Source organism: Dermacentor albipictus, chromosome 6 (genome assembly GCF_038994185.2).
Source record: "Dermacentor albipictus isolate Rhodes 1998 colony chromosome 6, USDA_Dalb.pri_finalv2, whole genome shotgun sequence".
Classification (NCBI taxonomy): domain Eukaryota; kingdom Metazoa; phylum Arthropoda; class Arachnida; order Ixodida; family Ixodidae; genus Dermacentor; species Dermacentor albipictus.
This window is the reverse complement of record NC_091826.1, coordinates 70,571,291-70,593,750: the sequence shown is the minus strand read 5'-3', so window position 1 is coordinate 70,593,750 and position 22,460 is coordinate 70,571,291. Positions and strand designations below refer to the sequence as shown.

The following is a 22,460-nucleotide window of genomic DNA, read 5'->3' as shown; positions in this document are numbered from 1 at the left end:
GGCAGTGTCTTCGATGGCTTACTTGGTTGCTTGTCAATGAAGAAAGATTACATTGCATTTGACGGAAAGAAAAGAAAAGTACAACTCGGTAAATGTTGGCAACTTTTCTTCGCGAGAGCCGCTCTAACACGCTGAAATGCTTTGAAATCCGTGACGTCATCATGACGCCATTGATGCCACCTCTTGTCGCACGGAATCACATTACGGGAAGATTGCCATTCAGTTTTTCGGCTTGTAACCAGCCTTCTTCTGCCGAAATAATACAGAGAATGTCTCGATAGGATACTCTACACTTGTAAACTCAGCTCTTGCTGATATTTAGCGTCCCTTTAAATAGGTAAATCTTGAAGTTGTCTCACCGCGTTTTAGCATCGCAGCAACATGGCGACCGACGAATACTACTGTTACAAACACGCACTGGGAAGTGAGCTTCAATGTCGAGCTCCAACGATGAGCGTTAAATATTGGGCTTTAGACATGCCCTGGTGAGGTGAGCTTTAACGAATACTGCGAGCTCTGTAGAAGAATGATGAAGCAGCCAAAATGGAGGTTCTTTGACATCAAATGCGCAAGGCGGAACAACAATTTGATGATGCAACCGTTATGTTTGTTTGTTTATTCTTTTTCATAAGCGTTGTTTATTCTTTTTCACAAGCTTCCGTACTTGAGTTTTTCTGTCTTCTTTTTTCTTTACCCACATCGTCCCCCTCACACAACAGTTTGACAGGGACGTAAGAAATTGTCCCGCGCAGACACCGTGGCGATATTGTTCGTAGACGAATCAGCAAGGAAAGTGTTGGAGAGACATTAGCACACGGCTGTAGGTAGCATAAACATTGCGGTAAATTTGTTTTCCGCGTTAATCCAAAATCACGTCTTTCGGTTGTTTTCCACGACAACATTCTTAATTCTATAGCTTCCCTGCTTCCTTTATTCCTTCCTTCCTTTGTCGTTTTTATTCTTTGTGCAAACCTTGCACAATAGCTTGCTTTTTTGTACTATCAGCGATGCCATCAGTTACCGAAAAAGTTGGCAGTTTCGCCCGAAGTGCAAAGCATTGACTCAATAGGAAGCCTTTAACGTTGCGCTTGGAGTCCTCGGACGGTGTTGTAAATATATGCGTGTTCGACATGGCTCAAAACAGCACGCACGACAACTTCTGCTGAGCAGAAGGAACAGCACCCTGGCAGCTACCAGGCGTCTCAGAATGCTAGCGTCACGAGCGCCGCCAGTGACGTTGCAGGCACCGAAACTCGACGCTGCTGGATATGCGACTGAGTTAGACCAAGGAGATTTGCTTTTCTTTCAATCACACCGACGGGAAACCATCGGCATTGGTCAACGCACAGTGAAGTATTTGATATGAACAGAGCGATCGCACCGGTACCAGCGAAGTTGCATCACTTTGTAATTATGAGCCCCAGTATTGTTCAGTACTTTTTTTTTTGATGGTTTGGGATAAAAGGCATGCATTGCGAATGAAATGTTTTATGACTTTACGTTCTGCAATTTCTAGAATTCTGACGAATAAGTCACTCAAGACAGGGCAGAGCAACGGGGGTAGAGCAACGTTCTTGTTTCAATAATGCAGCATCTATGTGACGTATCGAAGAATCGGTGTGATTCACCACATCAACGCCCCCGCCGACGATGACGGCGAAAATTCGCAGGAGTGTATATGTGATTGCTATCCGCACGAAAAAAATAATAATAATTCGCAGATGCATTCCAATCTGAGCAACTGGTAGATCAAAGACAGCGTAGTTGTACAAGTGATTCCTCAAATCCTTCGTCGAAAGTACTATGGGTGTTGGGCGTCCTTAATTCATCACCGACGCCACCTGCGTGTTCACACAGACGCCGGCGTTCGCCGCTACGCTAAAAGCTTTGCGGAATACCCCTTAACGGCTTCGCTGTAAAAGTGCTATGCCGATCTATATTTCATGAACTGGAATTTCGGTCGGGACCAACACGCTGCTCAAACGCCGCTGTAAATTCCGACTGTCATAAACTAGCGCGTTATTAAAAGGAAGTACTCTCCCGACGTTGCTATTTGAAACTTATTGAAACTCGGCGGAGCTTCTGAAGTGTAATTTTATTTGAAAATGCTGCCCATTTAGTCCGCTGGTGTATTGCGGTGAAGTTCAAGAGCTTGCCGAAGGGGCAATGTCCGAAATTCCTGGGCATGTCCTTTTTGTTATTATTATTTCCTCTTTCTTTAAAAGCAAGAAGTGCTGCGCTTTCAGTCAACTCGTAAAGTGACATCGAGGTGGTGCGGTCACGATGCGTGCGTAACATTGGCTTGTGTCATCCACGCAATGAAATATAAATACACATTTGAAAAAAAATTAAATTATGGGGTTTTACGTGCCAAAACCACTTTCTGATTATGAGGCACGCCGTAGTGGGGGACTCCGGTAATTTTGACCACCTGGGGTTCTTTAACGTGCACCTAAATCTAAGTACACGGGTGTTTTCGCATTTCGCCCCCATCGAAATGCGGCCGCCGTGGCCGGGATTCAATCCCGCAACCTCGTGCTCAGCAGTCTAACACCATAGCCACTGAGCAACCACGGCGGGTAAATACACATTTGAAGGCAGTGTTTTGCATTAGTAGTAGCGAATAACCTCGCATAAGTTTGAAGCTTATCATAAACACCATGGACAAAACGCGAAAGTGGCCTACCTTGATCACGTCATATAGCAATAAAAGGGTGTTTTAATTTGCACCATGACCTCGCAGTCTATTTAGAGATCGCAATAACCTAAATACTACTGCATGTCCCTTATTTTTTTCATTTCCTTTCCTCATTAATTCTCGACGGCTCTCTTGTAGACGGAAAGGCGTGTGCCGTTTTCGTGCGATAAACTTAATGGAACTCCCGAGCATTATTGCATCCGCGTTTCTCATTTATTTGCCTTCGAACTTTTCTCGGTCGTAAGTAAAGTTCCGGAAATGAAATCAGCTTACGTATGTTCATACTCTTCGTTTCACTTCGAGAAAGTCCAATGACTAACTTTACGGACGCTTATATCACGGTGACACGAATGCAGAGTTCGGGTTCTCACCTACAAAAGTTGGGCACCTGCAGGAGAATTGGGTCGGACATTTCTGTTTCAGGCATAGCATATATGACGTTTTTTCTTGCTGTCACAGTAATAATGTCCAGATATAATTTTTTTTAAACTAATCAATTCTGAGTTCCTGCACTGCTTCCATATGGCGATTATTTCTACTTTGGTGTGCCTACACCTAGGATTTTGCTAAGCTCGACTTGTAGAGCAACACCTACTCCGGCAAGGTGGAAAGACCTCGTTCGCTTCTCGGATTGCGGGGTAAATATTTAGGGAATCGCAACGCTCTTTTTTTCCGTTTAGTTATTTCTTTCGCGTCATGCATTCTGCTAACACAAATTTTCCTTCCATGAAGCTAATCACACGTTGCTCATACATAAATTGCATCGTTGCACTAGTGTATCTCACACGCCACATGTCAAAAGGAAAGGCAAAACAGCTTTCGAATTAGGCGCCTCATTCCTTTTGTCGAGCCACAATATCCCGTTGCAGCAAGCGTGCTGCCATCTGTACCCACACGACACACCGCGCGATTCCCTAGTTTTGCACCCCGCCGCCAGCCGGCGCCACTGTCGGCGGCGTTTCCTGACGCAATCGATTTGCTGCCTGCGCAGCCGCAGCAACGCGCGAGCGTACTCGACGCTCCCCGACCGGCATCATCTCGCTGCCTCGGGGTTTCTTTTTATTCGCCTCACAACAGCGAGAGTGAACCGATCTTGTGCCACCAGCATTGACGTGAGCGTGACCAGCAGCGCGTCGTTCGTCACTTGAAACCAAGCGAACCCTACCACCGCAAGAACAGTTCGGCAGTGTTGAAAAAAAAAGCAGGCCAAGCGGCTGACGCACACCACACCAGCGTGTCGTCTGCTACCGGATTGCTCCGTCTGCAAAAAGTTACGACAACGGGGAGGAGAGCTGCGGCCCGCAGCCAACGCCAGGCATCGCCGAGGAAGCCTAGGTAAACTCGAACCAAGCGAAATGCGCGGAGCCCTTGCTCGAGGGTTCCGACCTCAGCTGCGTATTTATAAACCGCTCATCGCCTTGCCCGAGTGCCCGAGCGCTTTACGTCGGGCGGCGCTTGCCTCTGCCGCCGCGGAAATCTGTGTCATGCGGGAAAGCCAGCGGCGTAGGCCTACGGCTCGCGGCAGCCGGCTGTTGTCATCCGTGGCTCTCGTTCATAGCGGTTCTTTTTTTCGCTCTCTCTTTCTCTCCCCATCTCTCTCTGACGTGCGATGTTCGATCTTCCATTTCTTCCTGTTCTGTAAACGGCAGCGCGCGGTGTTTCGAAACTCGGCCTCTGCAAAACGAGATTATGACAGTGGGAGAAGGCGAAGAGAGCTCGCTTGCGTGTGTGTGTGTGTGTGTGTGTGTGTGTGTGTGTGTGTGTGTGTGTGTGTGTGTGTGTGTGTGTGTGTGTGTGTGCGCGCGCGTCGAAAACGGAACAGGAACAGCATTTACAGCTTCGCACAACCTACATGCTCCTCCCTCACTCTTTCTCTCTCTCAGTACGTATACGTGCACATGCTGTGTGTGTGTGTGTGTGTGTGTGTGTGTGTGTGTGTGTGAGGGGGGGGGGGGAGGGGGGCTCGATTGAGTGAAAGCGCCTCGTATTGCCCTTGTCACACAACAGCTGCGCGCGCTCAGCGCCCGGGGAGGTGTGTGTGTTCCTTTCCCTTTCTTTCGCTCGCAGATGACAGGGGAAACGCACAGGTGCGCTGGCGAGCGAAGCTCTGTAGCATTTCAGCGGCGAGCCTGCGAACGGTCGCTACCAAAGGTCGTTCATAAGCGTGAGCCCACATAGCGATGCAGGCAGCAGCCGCTGGTTTTCTTTCTTTTTTTTTTGTTGAGCCTCACTTGACGCGAGGCCGTGACATCGCCTTCCGCGGAGTCGGCGCTCTTGTCGTGATCGTGAGCGCCGCTGTTCGAGGTGTAGTTCGTGAGATGTGACACTTTCAAATGGGAAGCTGCGAAATTGAGACAGCGCTTGATGTGTTTTCGATTTCAACTCTGGCCAACCGTTCCTGTGCTCTTTATGGGCGCATACGCCGAGATGAGATATACGGTTGTCAGCCTTTGTCCCTAAGCGTATACTCGATGGTTACGCAATATATTCACGTAATATTTTGATCTGCTACGTCCGAAACCATCATTATGTGCAGGAGAAGGTTCACTCGTTCCCTCTTTTTTTTCTTTTTTTTCCTTGTGAAAGGAGAGCCATTAACGTGCTTAATAAATCATGCAGCATTCTCCTTTTTTTTTCTACGCCTCATTTTCCGATATCGTCTACAGTTGAAGTCAATTAAAAGCAACCTAACTAGACGCACGTCAGTCATTGCGTAAACAGTGACTCCAGTCAAAGTGGCATTGACATACATACACTGGGCCTGTATGTCGATCAAGACGAAAACATCGGTAATAATAGAGCACAAAGAAACAGTTTTTTATCCGCATTTACGGAAGCTATTAGCACATTGCCCGTCAGGGGTATCGAATAGCCTGTTGCCACACTTGTGGCGTCTTGCCCTGGTTTATTTCTGGTTGCCTATATTTCTGAAATCCGTCACTAAAATTGTGTCGACGACATGGGAAGCGCGGCTTTGGCGGATTTCCGCGCGACCATAAGCCGTGCTAGGGCGGAACGGGGCGGTGAGTTGCGCCACCAAGCCCTTGCTATTATACTGCCTAATGACCTACCTAGGTTTGAAAAAAAGAACACAAAATACGATGAACTCCCACAACCGAATTTCCTGACCCTCTATTGTGAACTTTGCTTTTATACGTCTCCGTTTTTTGTCGTTTCTCTACTTTTATTCCACCAATCCTCCAATAGCCTCTTACTAATCCCTATTGCGTACATGTTTACTTTTCTACTGCTCTCACTGAACCCAAGGGCTTCAAGGAGGCCAGTGGTGCCTAAATCGACCGCTGGGCAGATGTCTTCACATTCTAATAAAACATGCTCCGTCGTTTCCCTAGCTTTATCGCAGCAAGCGCATGCTTCTTCTTCCTTCTTATATCTCGCTTTATAGGTGCGTGTTCTAAGGCATCTCGATCTCGCTTCGAAAAGCGATGAGCTTCCCTTTGAGTTATCATCAACTGTTTCTTTCCCGATTTCGTTTTCTCCTCTTAAGTAGTTATTCATGGCAAGTTTCTTTTCGATTGCCGCCACCCATGAGGCTATTTCAGCCTCTCCGACTTTCCGCTTGACATTATTTGTTGCTGTGTTGCCCACCCTACAGGCCGCATACTTGCTGGTAAGCTTCCTAGTTCCTTTCCTCCACTGTGAATCAATGTTTTTCCTGTACAGATACCTCAACACTCTCCCAGCCCATTTACTTTCGTCCATATTCCTCAGTCGTTCTTCATAATCAATTTTGCTCTGAGCTTCCCTCACTTCAAAACTAGTCCAGCCCACATCACCCCGCACAGCTTCATTTTCTACACAGCTTCATTTTCTACATAGCTTCATTCAGGCGCGTAGCACGTTGTAGTGCCATCTAGCGAGCCTGGAGAGACTCGTGAATGCAACAACCACTGGCTTCCGAGGTCTCCGGTATGAAGCAACGGGCCACGTCCTCAATTGGGATGCACTGACCTCGGGTGCTAACAAATGCCCTCATTCGCGGATTTAAGCAATATCCAATAACGCTCAACACGGCATTTCTCCATTAATCATCAGGATTACGCGCGCGTAGCCACCTTGCAGCTCCTGCGTGTCCACTGTGTCTTCTTTCGTCCGTGTGCTTCTTCGAGCTTAACTCCCTATTGTCAAGATGTGCCAACGAGCACACATCGCTGCCCTTGTTTTTTGCCCAACACGCCAAGGGCTAACCTTTTTATGAATCGCGTCGGTGCTGAAAAATCATTGAAATCATTGGTACTTGTCGGAGAACATATTGCAAGGCAAGAAACTCGCCTTATGGGAATTACACCACAGTCTTTTTTAGTTATCTGGCCCTGTTTGTTATCTAGAGAGATTACAACAGGGGAGTTCCTTAATTCGGAGATATCATAAGAAGCCAACAAACACCGACACCAAGGACAGCATAGGGGAAATTACTTGTGCTTAATAAATGAAAAAAGAAACGATAATTTAATGGAAGTGAAAGTGGATGAGAAAACAGCTTGCCGCAGGTGGGGACCGAACCCACAACCTTCGCATTTCGCGTGCGATGCTCTGCCAATTGAGCTACCGCGGCACCGTTTCCCCTATCTACTTTCTTGGGTATTTATGTTTTCCTAGTAGAACCCTGGGAGTGTTAGCCAGCGCCACCACTCACAGACCTTGGCGGCCGACGTGGAACGTCCTTTCTGCCGCAGGCGTCACGAGAACGTCACGAGAATCATTTTGGGTGAAGACGACTGGTCAATAAACCCACACATGCTACGTGAAGGCATCAATGTTGCCGGATTCGAGGCCCTCGTTATGTAATAAACGAGAAGGAAGGCAATTAACCGAGGGGCCTGATTTTTTATTAGTCATATCATAAGAAGCCAATTGGCAATTCGGAGATGTTATTTAGGCATATTGTTATATAGGGAGACTTAAGTGACGGAACCCTTAGTCTATTTTTCGAGGCCTTTTTTTCTGAGCATCACTCGTTTCTTGTGCTTGCATACCGTTTGTAATTTCAAATGAACCTTAAGCCTAACCACCATAAGTTTCAGTATCACAAGTTTGGCCCTTGGCAATGCCTATTGTTGGCAGCGGAGACATGTCCTACGCGGCACTGTATCGGACACTTTGACGTCACACCCGAAGGGCACTGTCCTCGCACCTTCGCAATGGAGCTGCGTTTTGAGCCCATGTCGCTGCAGAGCCATGCTAAAGGTCTTGACCTGTCACTCACACGCCTCGTGCGAAGAATAAAAAAAAATGACTTTGACGCATTAGACGTGGTCAGTGCGGAAGCCTTCTAGCTAGCCCCCGGCAGATGTCTTTAATCATGCCGGTTTCCAAACGCCCTCTCAAACCTGTCAAGGCGGCAACAACACAGCAGGCGACAACGACTGTCGCGTTGTCCCCTTCTTCCTCAGTCCGTGTTCGTTCTTCGCTGTGCCAAGGACCGTAGCGATTCCGGCCAAATCCGGTGTCCAGTGCATGGAGTGCTGACGAGAGCTGGCTGACTCCCGCGCCCTCTACGAGCAAGCGCTGGCGAGAGCCACATGCCGCATGTGACGTCACCAATTTCTTTCGAGAGTCCGTTAGCTTACTTCTCCCTTCGCGGATGACACCACTGTTCGTAAGTGTTCACGTTCTTGTAGGCCTGTAGGCCAAATCAGGTTTCGGAACATAAAGCACTCGAAGGGTTCAACCTGTTGTCGCTCACTGGTATGACTATGATGATAATGAGGTGTGTCAGACCTCAGCGGTAGTGCGTATCAAACGAGCTGGCAGCAACGATTGCGCCTTCGAAGTACTGAGAGCACGTGGCAAGACCGCGCAAACGTAGGTGTCACGTCTCTTCGCGAAACTGCAGCCCACTATAGTATACGTTGCAGTGAGGGCACGATGTGTCATAGTGCGTTTAGGGATGGAAGGTGACAACGTGTTTATTAAAAAAAATCATGGCGGGATCTCAGAGCGGCCCCTGTTGGGGGCGACTCCTTCGTCCCAAGTGACAATTTCCACTTGTTCCCCGAGCTCGGTGGTAGTCCTAAGTAAGGCCTCCCAGGTAAGTTTAGAGGGGGCTGGCAAGAGCGTTTTGGGGGGGAGGTGAACCCCTACATCTCCAGAGTATGTGGTCGTGTGTTGCCAATTCGTACAGGTTACAATTTCAACATGTGGGGTTAAATTCCCCATTGGTCATAATCGCCAATCTGTGTGGGCTGAGAAAAGAGTCTGTCTGAAGCTGGCGAAGGTACGGTGGCCTGCGCTCTGGTAAAGTCCCGATGAGGCGCCGAATAAGTGCGCCTCGTTTCTTTATAAAAGTTTGCGATTTCGTTATGTGCGGTCACCGCCGCACCCGGAGAATCCGAGTCGGAGTGGTGCACCTCCCGGCTTGTTAACCCTCGGGCGATGCGGTGCGCTTCCTCGTTCCCAGGATTTCTGGAGTCGGCGGGGACTCATAGTAGATTGATAAGTCTGTCCGCTTCATAGAAAGTGTGGTAATAGTTGTTTAAGACTTGCTGCGTAGTTTTGTTAACAGTGCCTTTACTGTAATTTAAGATCGCGCCTCTTGAATCGCTCATGATTGTGTGAACGAAGTCATTCGTGACGGCTAGGGCGATCGCAGTCTCCTCCGCCTCAAGGGCGGAGAAGGCCTCGACTGTGGCCGCGTTTAAAATGCGGCCGCTCTTGGTCACTATACGCTCACAACGTATTTTCGCTTACCCTGCGCAGCCGCATCCACATAGGCAACAGAGTGGCCGTCCTTATACTTATCCCACAACTGATTTGGCCTGGCCGTGTGACAGAAGGGTGCCTAATAAGCTTAGCGAGGGAACTACGCATAATGTGTCACCTGTTGGAGATTAAGGCTTTTAGATTGGCTCTTACTGCAGAGTCCTGATCTGCTGCACTCATTTTTGAATCTGCAAGACTGACCAGACAGCTGAAGATGTCTCACGCGATTACGAAGGTTATCTAATGCTTCAAAAAAAGGACCGCGAATGTCGACAACGCATATTTTGCCAGAATATCTGTTCGTCGCCATATACGTATAACCACGAAGGAACCGGTCCATTTTGACTGTACACAAGCAGTGTAAATTTACATAGTGGAGAGTTCCAAAGCTATCGAAAATAAAATAGAGGTTAATCAGTTAAAGATTGCCAGCACTGCCTCGCTTCCAAAGCACACCCCGGAACTTCTTTTCTGCACGAGATTTTCTTTCTCTTACTTTCGGTCATAGCGCTTTGGTATTTGGCTACGATTTGCCTTCATTCTCAGGTTCATATTTCCTTCGTACGCTCGTAAATCACAATCACGAACGCCTAGTACACATACATACATACATACATACATACATACATACATACATACATACATACATACATACATACATACATACATACATACATACATACATACATACATACATACATACATACATACATACATACATACATACATACATACATACATACATACATACATACATACATACATACATACATACATACATACATACATACATACATACATACATACATACATACATACATACATACATACATACATACATACATACATACATACTTAAAAGGAAGAGGTCTGGACACCGACCAAAAATGGTTTAAAAGAGTTATTTACGTTTCGGCTCCCGTGGGGGAGCCGAAACGTAAATAACTCTTTTAAACCATTTTTGGTCGGTGTCCAGACCTCTTCCTTTTAAGTATGTATCATCCCGACCAGACGGGCTTCCGTCATACTCTCAACTTCATACATACATACATACATACATACATACATACATACATACATACATACATACATACATACATACATACATACATACATACATACATACATACATACATACATACATACATACATACATACATACATACATACATACATACATACATACATACATACATACATGTTTCGCCACATTCAGAACAGGATGTACTCCGCATATGACGTCACATCTCTAAGCAACGGTTCCTGTGCAAAAGAGCCACATGATGCAACCTTTGCAATGATGATAATCAACGCTATACACATTGCCGACTGCAGTGACAGATTGTCACGGAGTACGAATTTCTTCCACACTATTCGTGGAACAGGCACCCTATCATAAAGACTGTCGTCTCATGACAGCCTGTGGTGTCATTTCAGATGTTCTCCCTACATTGTGCCCACAATTTAATTTACGCAAGCCCTCCTTCCATGTTTTTTTTTTCGTCTTTTTCAGGCTGAGGAGTTGCGGAAAGTCTCGCGAAGTAAAGGACCACCCGGTAAGTTTCGGCGAACTCCCACTAAGCGATTGCGATTAGGGGTGTGCGAATAATCGAAATTTCTGAACAACGAATCGAGCATTGACCTATTCGGCTCGAAATAGCGCGATTCTATTTTGTCTGCGAAGCCAACGGGGCAATTCGACGACCGAAGAGCAAAAATAACCAAAACTACTCTCGTCTTGGCCCTATTTTTTAGCGCTGTTACCTTCTAATTTCGACAATACGAATATTTCTTGACCCGTTTTCGAATATTTTAAATCGCCAACCATGCGCAGTCAAGCATAAAGCTTGGATAAAAGTGCAACAAATTTAATACCGGTGGCGGCGGCATCAACTTGAGGCACGAGATTATACGGAGGGGAGTGCGTTAAGTCGCTAAGTTGATTCGACTTGGAACCGCCATAATTCCCACTCGCCAATGAGTCCTGAGTATGTAACTAAACTGCTAATCCACTCATAATTCTTCATTGATGCTTTTAACGAAAAATGCGTCATAACGTGCACTCTAATGACAGCAACTTGCTAACGTTGTGCACAACACACGGGGATGCCAAGATCATTGTATATTAATGGTGAAAACGGCCGCTCATTATTCGAAACCTATTCGAAAAGTGTCCGACATTTGATTCGATTCATTTCTGACACGATTCGTATTTGATTTCGTTTCGGAAATCGCTATCTATACACCCCTATTAGGCTTGAATTGTGAATCGCATGTGTAGTGTTCTGCATGCGACTGATATATTTTGTCTCTGTTTATGTATTACTGCAGAAGGAGGTAGGGGTGTTATGCAAGTGTCCACCTAGTGTACATGTTCATTTCGTCTGCTGCTAAAGTACTGATTGGCTGGTCTTCTTCTGGTTCGCTGATTGTCTTCTTCCGGCGCTTACCCCAGCCCAGCCAATCAGAACATCAGTAGCAGACGAAATGGACATGCCCACTAGGTGGACACTTACAGAATAACCCTCCCCCCCCTCCGGTGCTATATACGTTGACAACCTCACCTAATCAAGTTTTTAAAAACCTCTTCCGATCCCTGTCCTCTTGTTTTGCAATCCCTTCGGAAACAGCGGCTCAAGAGACAAGCAGGTGAGTAACCTTAAATTGTGCACACGTTCCTCGAAAAACAATCTGGACTGTGCTCCGATACTCGCAGTATAGACGGCTAAATACGCAGCTAAGCCGACAGCGGCCATATTAAGTATCATTCCAGTTCTGACGAAGCCAGCAATAAAAATAAAAAAGACAGCTTTGCAAAGACAGCATCCAAGTTCAAACTCAAGCAGGCTTACTTTGCTGTGCAAACAAGATGGCGTTTCAGCAGATGGCTTGCAAACTCGGCGGGAAAGTTGCCTGCGCACAAGAAAACGTAGTCACATCTCGTGCACTCAATGTAAGCTATACTATGTGTTTTTTTTATAAGTTCGCACACGAAAAAGAGAAAAAAATTTGAATAGAGCGATAACATGTTTTTCTTTCTTGTCGACGCGGGATGGCGTCAGGTCGCAGGGACCTGTCCCAGATACGTACTATCCCTGGTGCTCGTGGCTGTCTCTTTAGCTGTTAAGGTATAGACAGTCTCCCGTGCTGGCCAGAATTGCAACACAACCCTAGTTACGATATTCTTGACAACCTTGGCAGCTATTTCTTACTTTTATTGTTTTACTCGTCTGATTTAGATAAGTCTGTAATGTTATTTCTACGGCTTTTAGGCCACCTAAAGACAACTTACGAAGCGTCGGGACGAAGTCAATTGTTTTGAGTAGATCGCACAGAGAACACATTCAGCCCTTTCGTAACCTGGCCAGCAAAACGCATCGTTGGAAAGCAATAATGAGTGGCAAACAATAGCGTTTCCTGGAACATGTTGTAAGGCAGCAGCCATATGTTGTAAGGCAGCAGCCATATGTTGTAAGGCAGCAGCCATATGTTGTAAGGCCGCAGCCACATGATGCGCATTCAGGCGTAGCGCTGCCGTGCGTCAGCGCGTCCGTTTAGTGCAATGCGCGTGCGCATTGCACTTGGGGAGGGTATCTTTTGGAGCGAGGAGGTACAGAGGGCAGATGCAGTGCGGTTTCGAGCGTCGAGCTTCTACTGAATTCGGTTCACCGAGTATGTAGCTGTCTAGTGTAATTGAGTTCGTCGCGTGACGCCGTGCGCGTTACTGATTCCGCGTTGTGCGCATGCGCGCAGAAAGCGCAGGGCCGAGTACGACGAGGGCGCCACCGCAGCTGCTGCTGCTGGCGCCAAGCGGAGCGCTGCGCGGCGCTGCGACGATGAGGCCGCCCTCTCGCGGCTGAAGGCCGAACCACCGCCGGGACCCAACGCTCCCGCCGCCGCCTGCACCCCTACCGGCACCGGCGCTAACCCCACTGCGCCGGCGGCGGCCCAGCAACCACCACCACACGCGCCCAGCCCGCCGGTCTCCAGGACAGTACCACCACCCGACGAACCCGGTAGGTGCCTCTTGCATTTCCTTATATATTGAGCTGAAAGACTGGAATTTGAAACTATGGCAGCGGTCCACTACAGAACGCAGCGATGGAGGTAGAGAAATAAATACAGCACTGAGGTTCATCAGATGTTAATAGATGATAGACGGGACCTCTCGTTTTAAGATGAGGAGTTGGGGTTGGAACGGGCCAACGTATCGCTCAGAACCGATAAAAGGTGACACAAAAGTGACGCAGCGGATACCAAAGGAGAGAAATCGATGTTGGGGCCAGATAAGGTAGCCGGAGCGATGAGATGGTAAAGTTATTGATAAGCTGCATGCTTGTAAGCAAAGAAGCACAGTCAACCTGAAAGGAGTAGATGGCGACGTCTACACTTCTTTGCTGCTCGCCACGTTGAGCAACATTTGCCGAGTAACTTGTGAAAGCTTCAACAGGTGTAATAATCTTGTATCTCGAAAATGTTCATAGAAGTATATTTCGTCGTTCCGTCTTTCTAACATTTCTCTTTTTTTTCTGCACTGTATGTGTGACGGCACTTTCGTCGTACCTTCATGACATCACGTTCTGCAACACTTGTGGCTTTAACTAGCCGAAATTAAACCGGGCGCAACGAGGAAATGGCAGGAATTGCGGTATAGGTCGACATACCGCTTCGCCACGTTCCTGCGCAGTCTCCCGTAGCGGAGTGAACATCCGGCAAAGCGCCGCAGCGGCTTCGTGGCGCCTGGCGACGTAGTCTCGAGCACTTGAACGCCCATTCGTAGCTCCCACTCTGCTATCACACTGGGTTGAAAGAGGTTGGTTTTCTGGCACCGCCAGCAATTGTTGACAGCAAATTGTACAAAAGGTAAAGGAGTAGACTGTCAGAGCTTTACTCCAAAATGCGAAAACATCTACGCAGGGTGTTGAGTTGTACTATTTCCTTGGCGGAAGTGAAACAGCGTGACCGCTACTGTTCTCTCGAATTCGGGTTTTGACGTGCGTTTCGACGCTTCTTTCTTGTGTATTGCTTTTCTCTCGAAAGATCCTCCGAAGTGACGTGGTCGTATTAAAATGCAATGTTTGTCCCTTTGCCTATACCAATGCCGCGAGTGATGTTGGTGAACGGAGGATTGAAATGTGGCTGGTCGCTTATGTTATGCAGAATGGCGCATCACGTCCTGTTGGATGGAATCAAGACAGACTCTGCATACACTCCAGCTCTGGCATTTAAGACTGGGGTCCACGTGGAATGCTATGAATTAGGCGGCGCGTGGTACTGTATCTTGTACTGCCGATGCTTCAACGCAGAAAAGCATTTGAAGAACTTGAGACAAGACTTTACCATGCGTTCGCGCAAGATCTAAGCTTCGGGGGAGGACTGCGAATAGTACTCGAACGAAAGAAAGTCTCGGGTATTTCCTACATTGTTGCGTAACACAAAGCTCGGGGGAAGAGTGCTAGAGCGTTTCGTGTTCCGCAAAGCGGCATCCGGGCAGAGCAAGTGCTCGCCCTGACTGCCAAGCTAACAATGCGCAAGCTAATATCACCGCCTACATAACCGCCGCAACCACCGCCGTCGCATACGTTAAGCAGGAAGCTAAGCCTTCAAACGAACAAACAAAAAAGTGGCGAAGAACTGAACGCTGCGACTTCGTTTCGTTGTTCTACTCCTGAGATGCAGCGTTTCTCAGTTCCTGTATGTTCTTTGTTAAGTACTCATTCCGAACATTATTTGCACGTTTGCGTGTTTTCTTTTGAAACTATATGTTCTCTTCTATATATATATATAGCTCGCTTTTCCCCTGCATCGCTGTGGGATCGCTCTCCCTAGTAGTTCCCCATTGTCCTTAACCTCTTGGTCCATTCTTCATCGCTTCCCCGACTTCTTCCCTTTCCCCAGGTTCCAACGTCGTCACTTCCTCCACGGTCTGCGCGGACGGAAGTGGCGCCAGCGGCGGTGCAGCAGGCGGAAGCGCCAACGGAACCGGAACCGGGTGCGGCGCCGTCAGCTCCTCGAGCAACGTCAGCAGCAGCGCCGGCGGCGGACAGGCGCAGCCAGCACAGCCAGCAGCCGGAGCCGGAGGAGGAGCCGCAGCCGAAGACGAAGACGTTCGGCGCATCTTGGAGGCCGAGGCGGCGCTGCGCAGTCTGACGGGCGGGCTGCTGGCGCAGGCGGACGAGGAGCCGCCGTGCGGCGACGTGCAGCCCATGTTCGAGAACCTGTTCGACAAGAAGAGCGACAGCAAGGGGTCGCCCGGCGACCAGCACCACCGGGCCACCAGCGAGTCCGTGGCCAATTCGTGGAAGGACGTGGTCACGCTGAGCGCCTCGTCCTCCTCCAACGGAAGCGTGCCCGGGGGATCGCCCATGCGCTCGCCCCTGTCGCCGCCGGACTCGAGCCCCGACCAGCCGGCCGCGTCGACGCCAAGGTCGGTCGCGCAACGGGACGCACACGGTGACGCGGCGTGCCGCAAAGATCTCAGATTGTACCATTTGCGAAATTTCTCATGGGTCCGATGTTTCGAAATCGGGACACGATAATTGGTGAAGAGCGCGGGGAAGACGGGCGGGGGGGATGATCGTCGTGTCACCTACAAACAACAAAATTTACCATAAAACACAACCTTCCGCACCAATACAGCAGAAAAAAATTAAGCACTAACGCATATTAAGCAAAATCAAACAGACAATTTATTACCAGCAACACTTTAGGTGGTATTTGTGGTTTGGAGCACTTTTTTCAAATGGCAGGAGATAACACATCGCAGAGAAGTTTCGTCTTGTTGTTTACTGGTGAGTTAACTCGCTGGTCAGTCAATTAACTTAAGATAAACAGGCCACACGAGTTCAAAGCAGACTTCCGGAAGTGGTATGATCGAAGAGCTCGAACTGTGACGTCTTTAGACAATTGGACCCAGCTGCTTTCGGGTTCTGTCGTTACCCCCATGCCATCTCCGCCATTCGACAGCTATGCGCGCGGTAGCCTAAGCTAAGAAACACCGTGTCCATGAGCGTTGTGCCTTAGCCAGCAAATTGAAACCTGTGAGGTTGCCGAAATAGTTGGGGTAGCGGAAAAGCGCTAGCGGAATGCTAAAGTCTATTTACTACTCGGCTAGTAAGAGTTTGCAAAACGAACTGTGCCGCCAGTGTTGTCTGCTTAGGAGTCTAAAGCTGTGTTTTACAACCTCGGATAAGCGATGGCGAGTTGCTGAATGGCGGTTCTACCCGTCATTGTTAGATGCACCAGCCTGCATGGCTTCTAAGCTGTCTCTGCTTGCACAGCCCATTGAAACGTGTTCGTCGTCTCTGGCTTCTCCACAACGATGGACACGATGAGGAGAAGCCCGCTTCAGGTAGCGAGCTTCTCCCCATAACCAGTGGCACAGATGCTACCGTAACTGTTGCTGTTGTAACGAGAACATTAACAGAATTTATGCGTTTCCGCAAGCGAGCACGTTAACATTTCAAGCACTTGCCGAGCGCATTTGCTTTTATGCGAAGCATATTACGAGCGCTCAACCCAGCTCCTCAGGCGCGGCGGTGTCGCCTTCAATACCACGTGACACCGTGACGTCACGACAGAAGAGAAACGGGGCTCCAACTCGCGCCGTCGCTCGCGGCGTCGCGGCGCTATATAAGCAGCTGCGCTTGCGTCTGCTAGACACTCACGAGGTGAGATGCCTCCTGGAGAGAGCTGCTCGTTGGAATGAGAAGCGAAGGTTGCGGCGTGCTGATTTTCTAGGTGGCTTTGGCTCAAACTCTTGCAAGATGGGCTGGGTGGGAATCGAACCAGGGTCTCCGGAGTGTGAGACGGAGACGCTACCACTGAGCCACGAGTACAATGCTACAAAACGGTACAAAAGCGCCTCTAGTGAATGCGGTGTTGCCTTAGAAACGAGCTCTTTCTCAGGCGTGCGTCTCTTGCTCAGGCGCACATTTCGTTGCCGCGCCGAACGCTGCGTTGCTCGACGCTCACCGCGTCCAATGCGGGGCGCGTAGTCGCTGCGCCGTAGCCCAGTGTCTTACACCCCTTGGCGGGTCGACGGGAACGCTGTCGCGTTCCACTCTTGAAGGCGAAGCAGAGTAACGCATGAGTTGTTTCTTCGTCTAGCCGAACCAAATATAGCCAAGCAACAGCAGTTCACCAGGCTAAACAGTGGTTCAACAACTAAAATAAAGGCTAGTATGCTTCGCATCTTGGGCTTAACCTTAGCTAAGCCATAGCCATTTTTTTTGTCTTCGTTCAGTTGTGCTGTTTAGCTCACTTCATTAATGGGTTACGGAAGTTCATGATTCTCCCGCGCATGAATCTCTCCGACCTAGAACTATGTTCATCATTATCATAATTTATTTAACCCTTAAAGGCTGCCGTCGGGCATTATGTTAGGGCGTTTCACGTTTTTTACGGCAACCGTGTTCAATGAGGCAAGACTTCTGGTCCACTCTTTTTTTTATGCGTAACATCAGCTTGGCGCCAGCCATAAGACTACCCTTTTTGAACAGATCGAGTCCCTCGAAAGACATCTGTGGATGCACGCGCTAAAAGACCCCTGATTAAAAAAAAGGCACCGCTGATCTCTCTCTCCCGCCTTCTCTCTCTCCCTTTGTGAACAGGGTGGCGAGAGAACACGAAGAGTCTATGGACACGGAGATGAGCCGAGCCGACAGCAGCACCAGCGACGGCCTGACACCGCCCATTGCGGCATCAGGTCGCCACCGGGACGCTGCCAAGGACGCCGCCGACGAAGACAACCACCACGCGGAGCGAGGCGCTAGGGTTTCCACGCCCGAAGCCGGCCAGGTACGTGACCCTCGGAGGAACGCTTCTGAATTGCTAAAGACACACTAGAGGGCGACATTGAATCAGTGAAAGAGACACTAAAGCAAAACGCCAAATCAGTTCAGACGGATAATGTTGTTTGAAAGTCTGTGATCGGTAATTTCTAAATGATAGGTTGATTATTAGAAGCGGAAGTTAAGGTAAAAGTTTCACTTTTTGAATTTCACGCCTAATCACCAACTCCGAGACGTCTCTGTGACGTCACTGATTCAAAAGTATGTCTTCGTGTTTAGGCCGCGTTGACTCAGCAAAAGTTCCCGAAATTCGCCATGTTCGATCATTGGCACCTCTTTAGCACGATTTGCCGCTAAAAAATTAACTAGGCCTTAGAAAGCGTTGTCAAAATCCACGACGTCAGAGCAAGCTGATGGGGCCTGAACTTCAAGGAGGCGTTGCCACTCGTCTATTGTTATTACGCATCTTATCGTGATACGAGTGGCGTTTCTTTTCTTCTTTTTTTAATCGCGGACGGGTAATTTACTGATACAGAACAAATAATTTTTCTCTTTACTATCTCTTTTAAGGCAATAGTAACGCATCCTCTCAAAAGTCCTTTTTTTTTTGTCAATGCCAGAAAAATGTCGGTTACTAGTGGAGAAACAAAAAAAAGCCGAACTTCGCTGTTTCATGCGTTCTGCGACCAAACCTCACTGCCGCCACGTCAGTGAGACGTCGTGGATGTCCGCATCGTGTCTTGTATTCGATCCGCTCCTGCACAAGACACGTTGCCGAAACAGCCTACGTTCAATCTATGTTCCCTTGATCATGTCGTGTAGTCTTGCTGGTAAACAGTAGACCTGTGTAGTTCCTATTAAAGCACGAAGGCGCGGGATCGAATCCCGGCCATGGCGGCTGCATTTCGATGGGGGCGAAATGCGAAAACACCCGTGTACTTAGATTTAGGTGCACGTTAAAGATCCCCGGGTGGTCGAAATTTCCGGAGTCCTCCACTACGGGGTGCCTCATAATCAGAAAGTGGTTTTAGCACGTAAAACCTCATGATTTAAGCAAAATTTAGTTCCTATTAAAATCCACGATGTCAGAACGAGGTGAGGCGGAAACGTGAGGGCCGCCCCTCCACCCGTCTTTCGTTCTGCCGTCTCTCTCTCCTGGCTCAACGAACCTTCTCTCACCGTAACAGCGGCTGTGTTGCCGCCCACTGCAGAAACGTAATTTTCCTAATGCAGTTTTAGCTTGACTCATCAGTGTGCCTTACAGGTCCGTGCAATTCCGCCTTGCTGCTCTTTTCCCCGCCTCCACCAGATGGCGTTCGCGTCCTCGACGCCAGCGCCGCCGTCGCTCTCCTCCTCCTCCTCTTCGTCGTCGGTCTCCTCGTCGTCGTCGACCCACTTTCCGGGCACACCGGACGTGGCGAGCACCGCGGCCACAGTCGGCTCGTCGCAGTCCTCGTGCTCGAGCCCCTCCGGGCCCGGTGCCTTCGGCGCCATGGGGCCGTCCTCCTCCGGGGCGCCGCCGTACGGCGCACCGGCGGCCGTCGCGAGGCCCGACGCGGCGCCGCCGACGCGCACCGGTCGGCCGGGCGAGGCCTACGACGTCGGCAGCCTGCTCAAGATCGAGGAGGAGTGCGCCTCCATACACTCCGTCGTCGTCGACCAACAGCGGTTCAAGGTGAGCTGGTCGACGCCGCTTCCGCCTTGTTTCAGTGCGAAGCACATGTTCATTCACATTCATTCAGACGTTTTTGCGGTAGGTCTTGCACTAAAGTACGGCCGGATGTTCCAACCGTTACGCCACAGTCACATGCACGCACGTCTCCTCGTGCCAATGCCAAATAGCTATAGTTCTCGAAACACGAGCCCATTTTCCATTCGATCGCAGACTCGGGAATCGGTCGCGTGAGGGATAGCAAAATCTTACCGCTGTCTTTCGCGTGCGTTGCGTCTCATAGCAACGAGTCGCTTATTAAAAGTGCGAGCGCGCCAATTTCTCCCATCCTTCCCTCGTGGCAGCTATAATGCGTTTAGACGCGTGTTTGGGGCGCTTCGAGCTGCGTTGTGGTTTACCGCCTCCAAGGTGGGCGCACAAGTACCCCCACTCCTTTCCCCGTAAGAGCTAGCGGATAACCCGCCGAGGTTGCGCAGTGGCTATGGTGTTAGGCTGCTGAGCACAAGGTCGCGGGATCGAATACCGGCCACGGCGGCCGCATTTCGATGGGGGCGAAATGCGAGAACACCCGTATACTTAGATTTAGGTGCACGTTAAAGAACCCCAGGTGGTCGAAATTTCCGGAGTCCCCCACTACGGCGTGCCTCATAATCAGAAAGTGGTTTTGGCACGAAAATAAAGATTTAAAAAAAGCTAGCGGTACCTAGATGCTAAGCCACCTCCATGATCGGCCAATGTCTTAATGTAGCAGATTGTAACGTTTTTTCGCCGGCGTACAAGAAATAGCCCTGTTTCTGTCGCATATGTGCTATCGTTGTTGCTATCGCTGTCGTCTTCGCCTAGCTGCTGTGGTCACCCACGGCCTAGCGATAGACACAATCTCTCGCCTTGCCCAAACATGTTCGCCCGTCTCGCAAGGCTTTGAAGAACACCGAACGATGCTTGATGGCTAACTGCATACAAAATGTTTCCCATAGCGCCCGCTCCCACGTGGCACTGGATTTGCACAAGGTCATTCAAACTGAAATGAGAAAACAGACGCCCTCCTGTATTGTAGGACCCTCAACACTCGATACCGTTCTTTGGCTGCAAAAACTGAAAGGGTCACGCTGCCCCTCGCAGAAGTGGCCGCTGCTGTTCAATAACACTCGGCGCTTCTTGGGATAACACTCACCATCTGTTCGAATGCACTTGGTGCAGGTGTACTTCTCAAGCAATTCATTGTTATAAGAATCGCCTGCAGGAGCGTTATTGAAGCGCAGCAATCTTCCTCAGTCGAAGGTCGGCGAAAACAGATTATTGTGTTTGTTTTGCCTGTTCGTTCTTCTTTCTCCTTGTCTCTGCACCACAAAGCTTGATAACTTGTGCATTCTTACACTCGACCGAGTCCATGGTGAGCTTCAAGTGTAATACAAGCAGATTTCAATTACCTAGAGCAAATTTGCAGTGCAAATGAGTCGCAAGGCACAAAACGCGAGAAAACGTTCCCCCATATCTGCGCATACCGAACGCAAACTACGTGTTTTACACAACAAAAGGCATTTTCGTATTGCTACTATTGTGCCTTAACTTGTTCGCAAATGTCCTAATTTCAGTAAGTAATCACTAGACGTGTAACGAAGACGGTTCGGTGTGGCGTGAGCGCATTTTTCTGCCCGGCCACCTGGCACACTGCATCGCGCTAACGCCTACCTGGCGCCACGCAGCTCGTAAGCGCAGGCCTCCGAGATCTGTGGCGTGGCGCCACAGATCTCGGAAACCGCCGCAAAGGAGGTTTCAAGAAACTTGTATCGAAGGGCAGACAGATAGAGCACTGAGTTGCAAGATAACAAGGACGAGACCGCCGATGTATATATGTGCAACCTTTTTTGCAATCGGTGGCGCCATCTTCGTTGTCCCAGGTGGAGGAAGTCAGCCGTGAGGACTGCTGCCGCCGAGCGAGCAGCAATGGCGGAGGCGCGGGAGTCAGTGGCGCCGCCAGCGGACGAGCGTCGCGCAGTCCCCCCACCGGCGTCGTCGCACCCCGGGGACCTCCGCTGGCGTCGCCGGGACCCCCGCACATGTTCGGCGGCGGAATGCCGCACGTGCAGGTGAGTGCGGCCGGGATGCCCCCTCGGCTCACTCCCATCTAAGACGCGCCGCAGCGTCTGCCACCCACTAAGGACACATTCACACCGGCGACTTGAGGAGGTCGCGCGACCATTTGCGACTCGCAATCAAAAGGCGACCGAAGGCGACTGATGTTCACACCGGCAAGCCCGGCCGAGCGCGACCCGCAAGTCGCAATCCCGGAGATTATCGTTCTCAGCGAGAACTCTCGGAATCTACGCGGAATTTGAACGCGACGCCGGAGGAGGCCGGATGCAGACACACGAAAGATCACTTCCGGCACGCCGCTGATTGGTTTATCAGTTTTGCGACCACGGTCGCGCGACTGAAAAATCGCGCAGAGAGCGACTCGCCCAAAATGGTCGCTTTTCGAGAAAGGCGACCGTTTGCGACCATTTGCGACTGGTCGCGCGACCTCCTCAAGTCGCCGGTGCGAATGTGCCCTAAGACGCGCCGCAGCGTCTGC

General features: G+C 49.5%; 1 protein-coding gene across 10 annotated transcripts in view; it reads left to right on the top strand.

The window, feature by feature from the left end:
- The window catches only part of LOC135910481 (myelin transcription factor 1-like), a 354,839-nt gene that overhangs the window by 283,215 nt on the left and 49,164 nt on the right, over window positions 1-22,460 (top strand). For all 10 annotated transcript variants that reach the window (XM_065442515.2, XM_065442514.2, XM_065442516.2 and 7 more), the window contains 7 exons: window positions 10,935-10,977; window positions 12,052-12,070; window positions 13,175-13,437; window positions 15,320-15,848; window positions 18,034-18,220; window positions 19,523-19,888; window positions 21,787-21,975. In XM_065442515.2, the coding sequence (XP_065298587.2) occupies window positions 10,935-10,977; window positions 12,052-12,070; window positions 13,175-13,437; window positions 15,320-15,848; window positions 18,034-18,220; window positions 19,523-19,888; window positions 21,787-21,975 (1,596 nt within the window). The remainder of the gene's footprint in view (window positions 1-10,934; window positions 10,978-12,051; window positions 12,071-13,174; window positions 13,438-15,319; window positions 15,849-18,033; window positions 18,221-19,522; window positions 19,889-21,786; window positions 21,976-22,460) is intronic.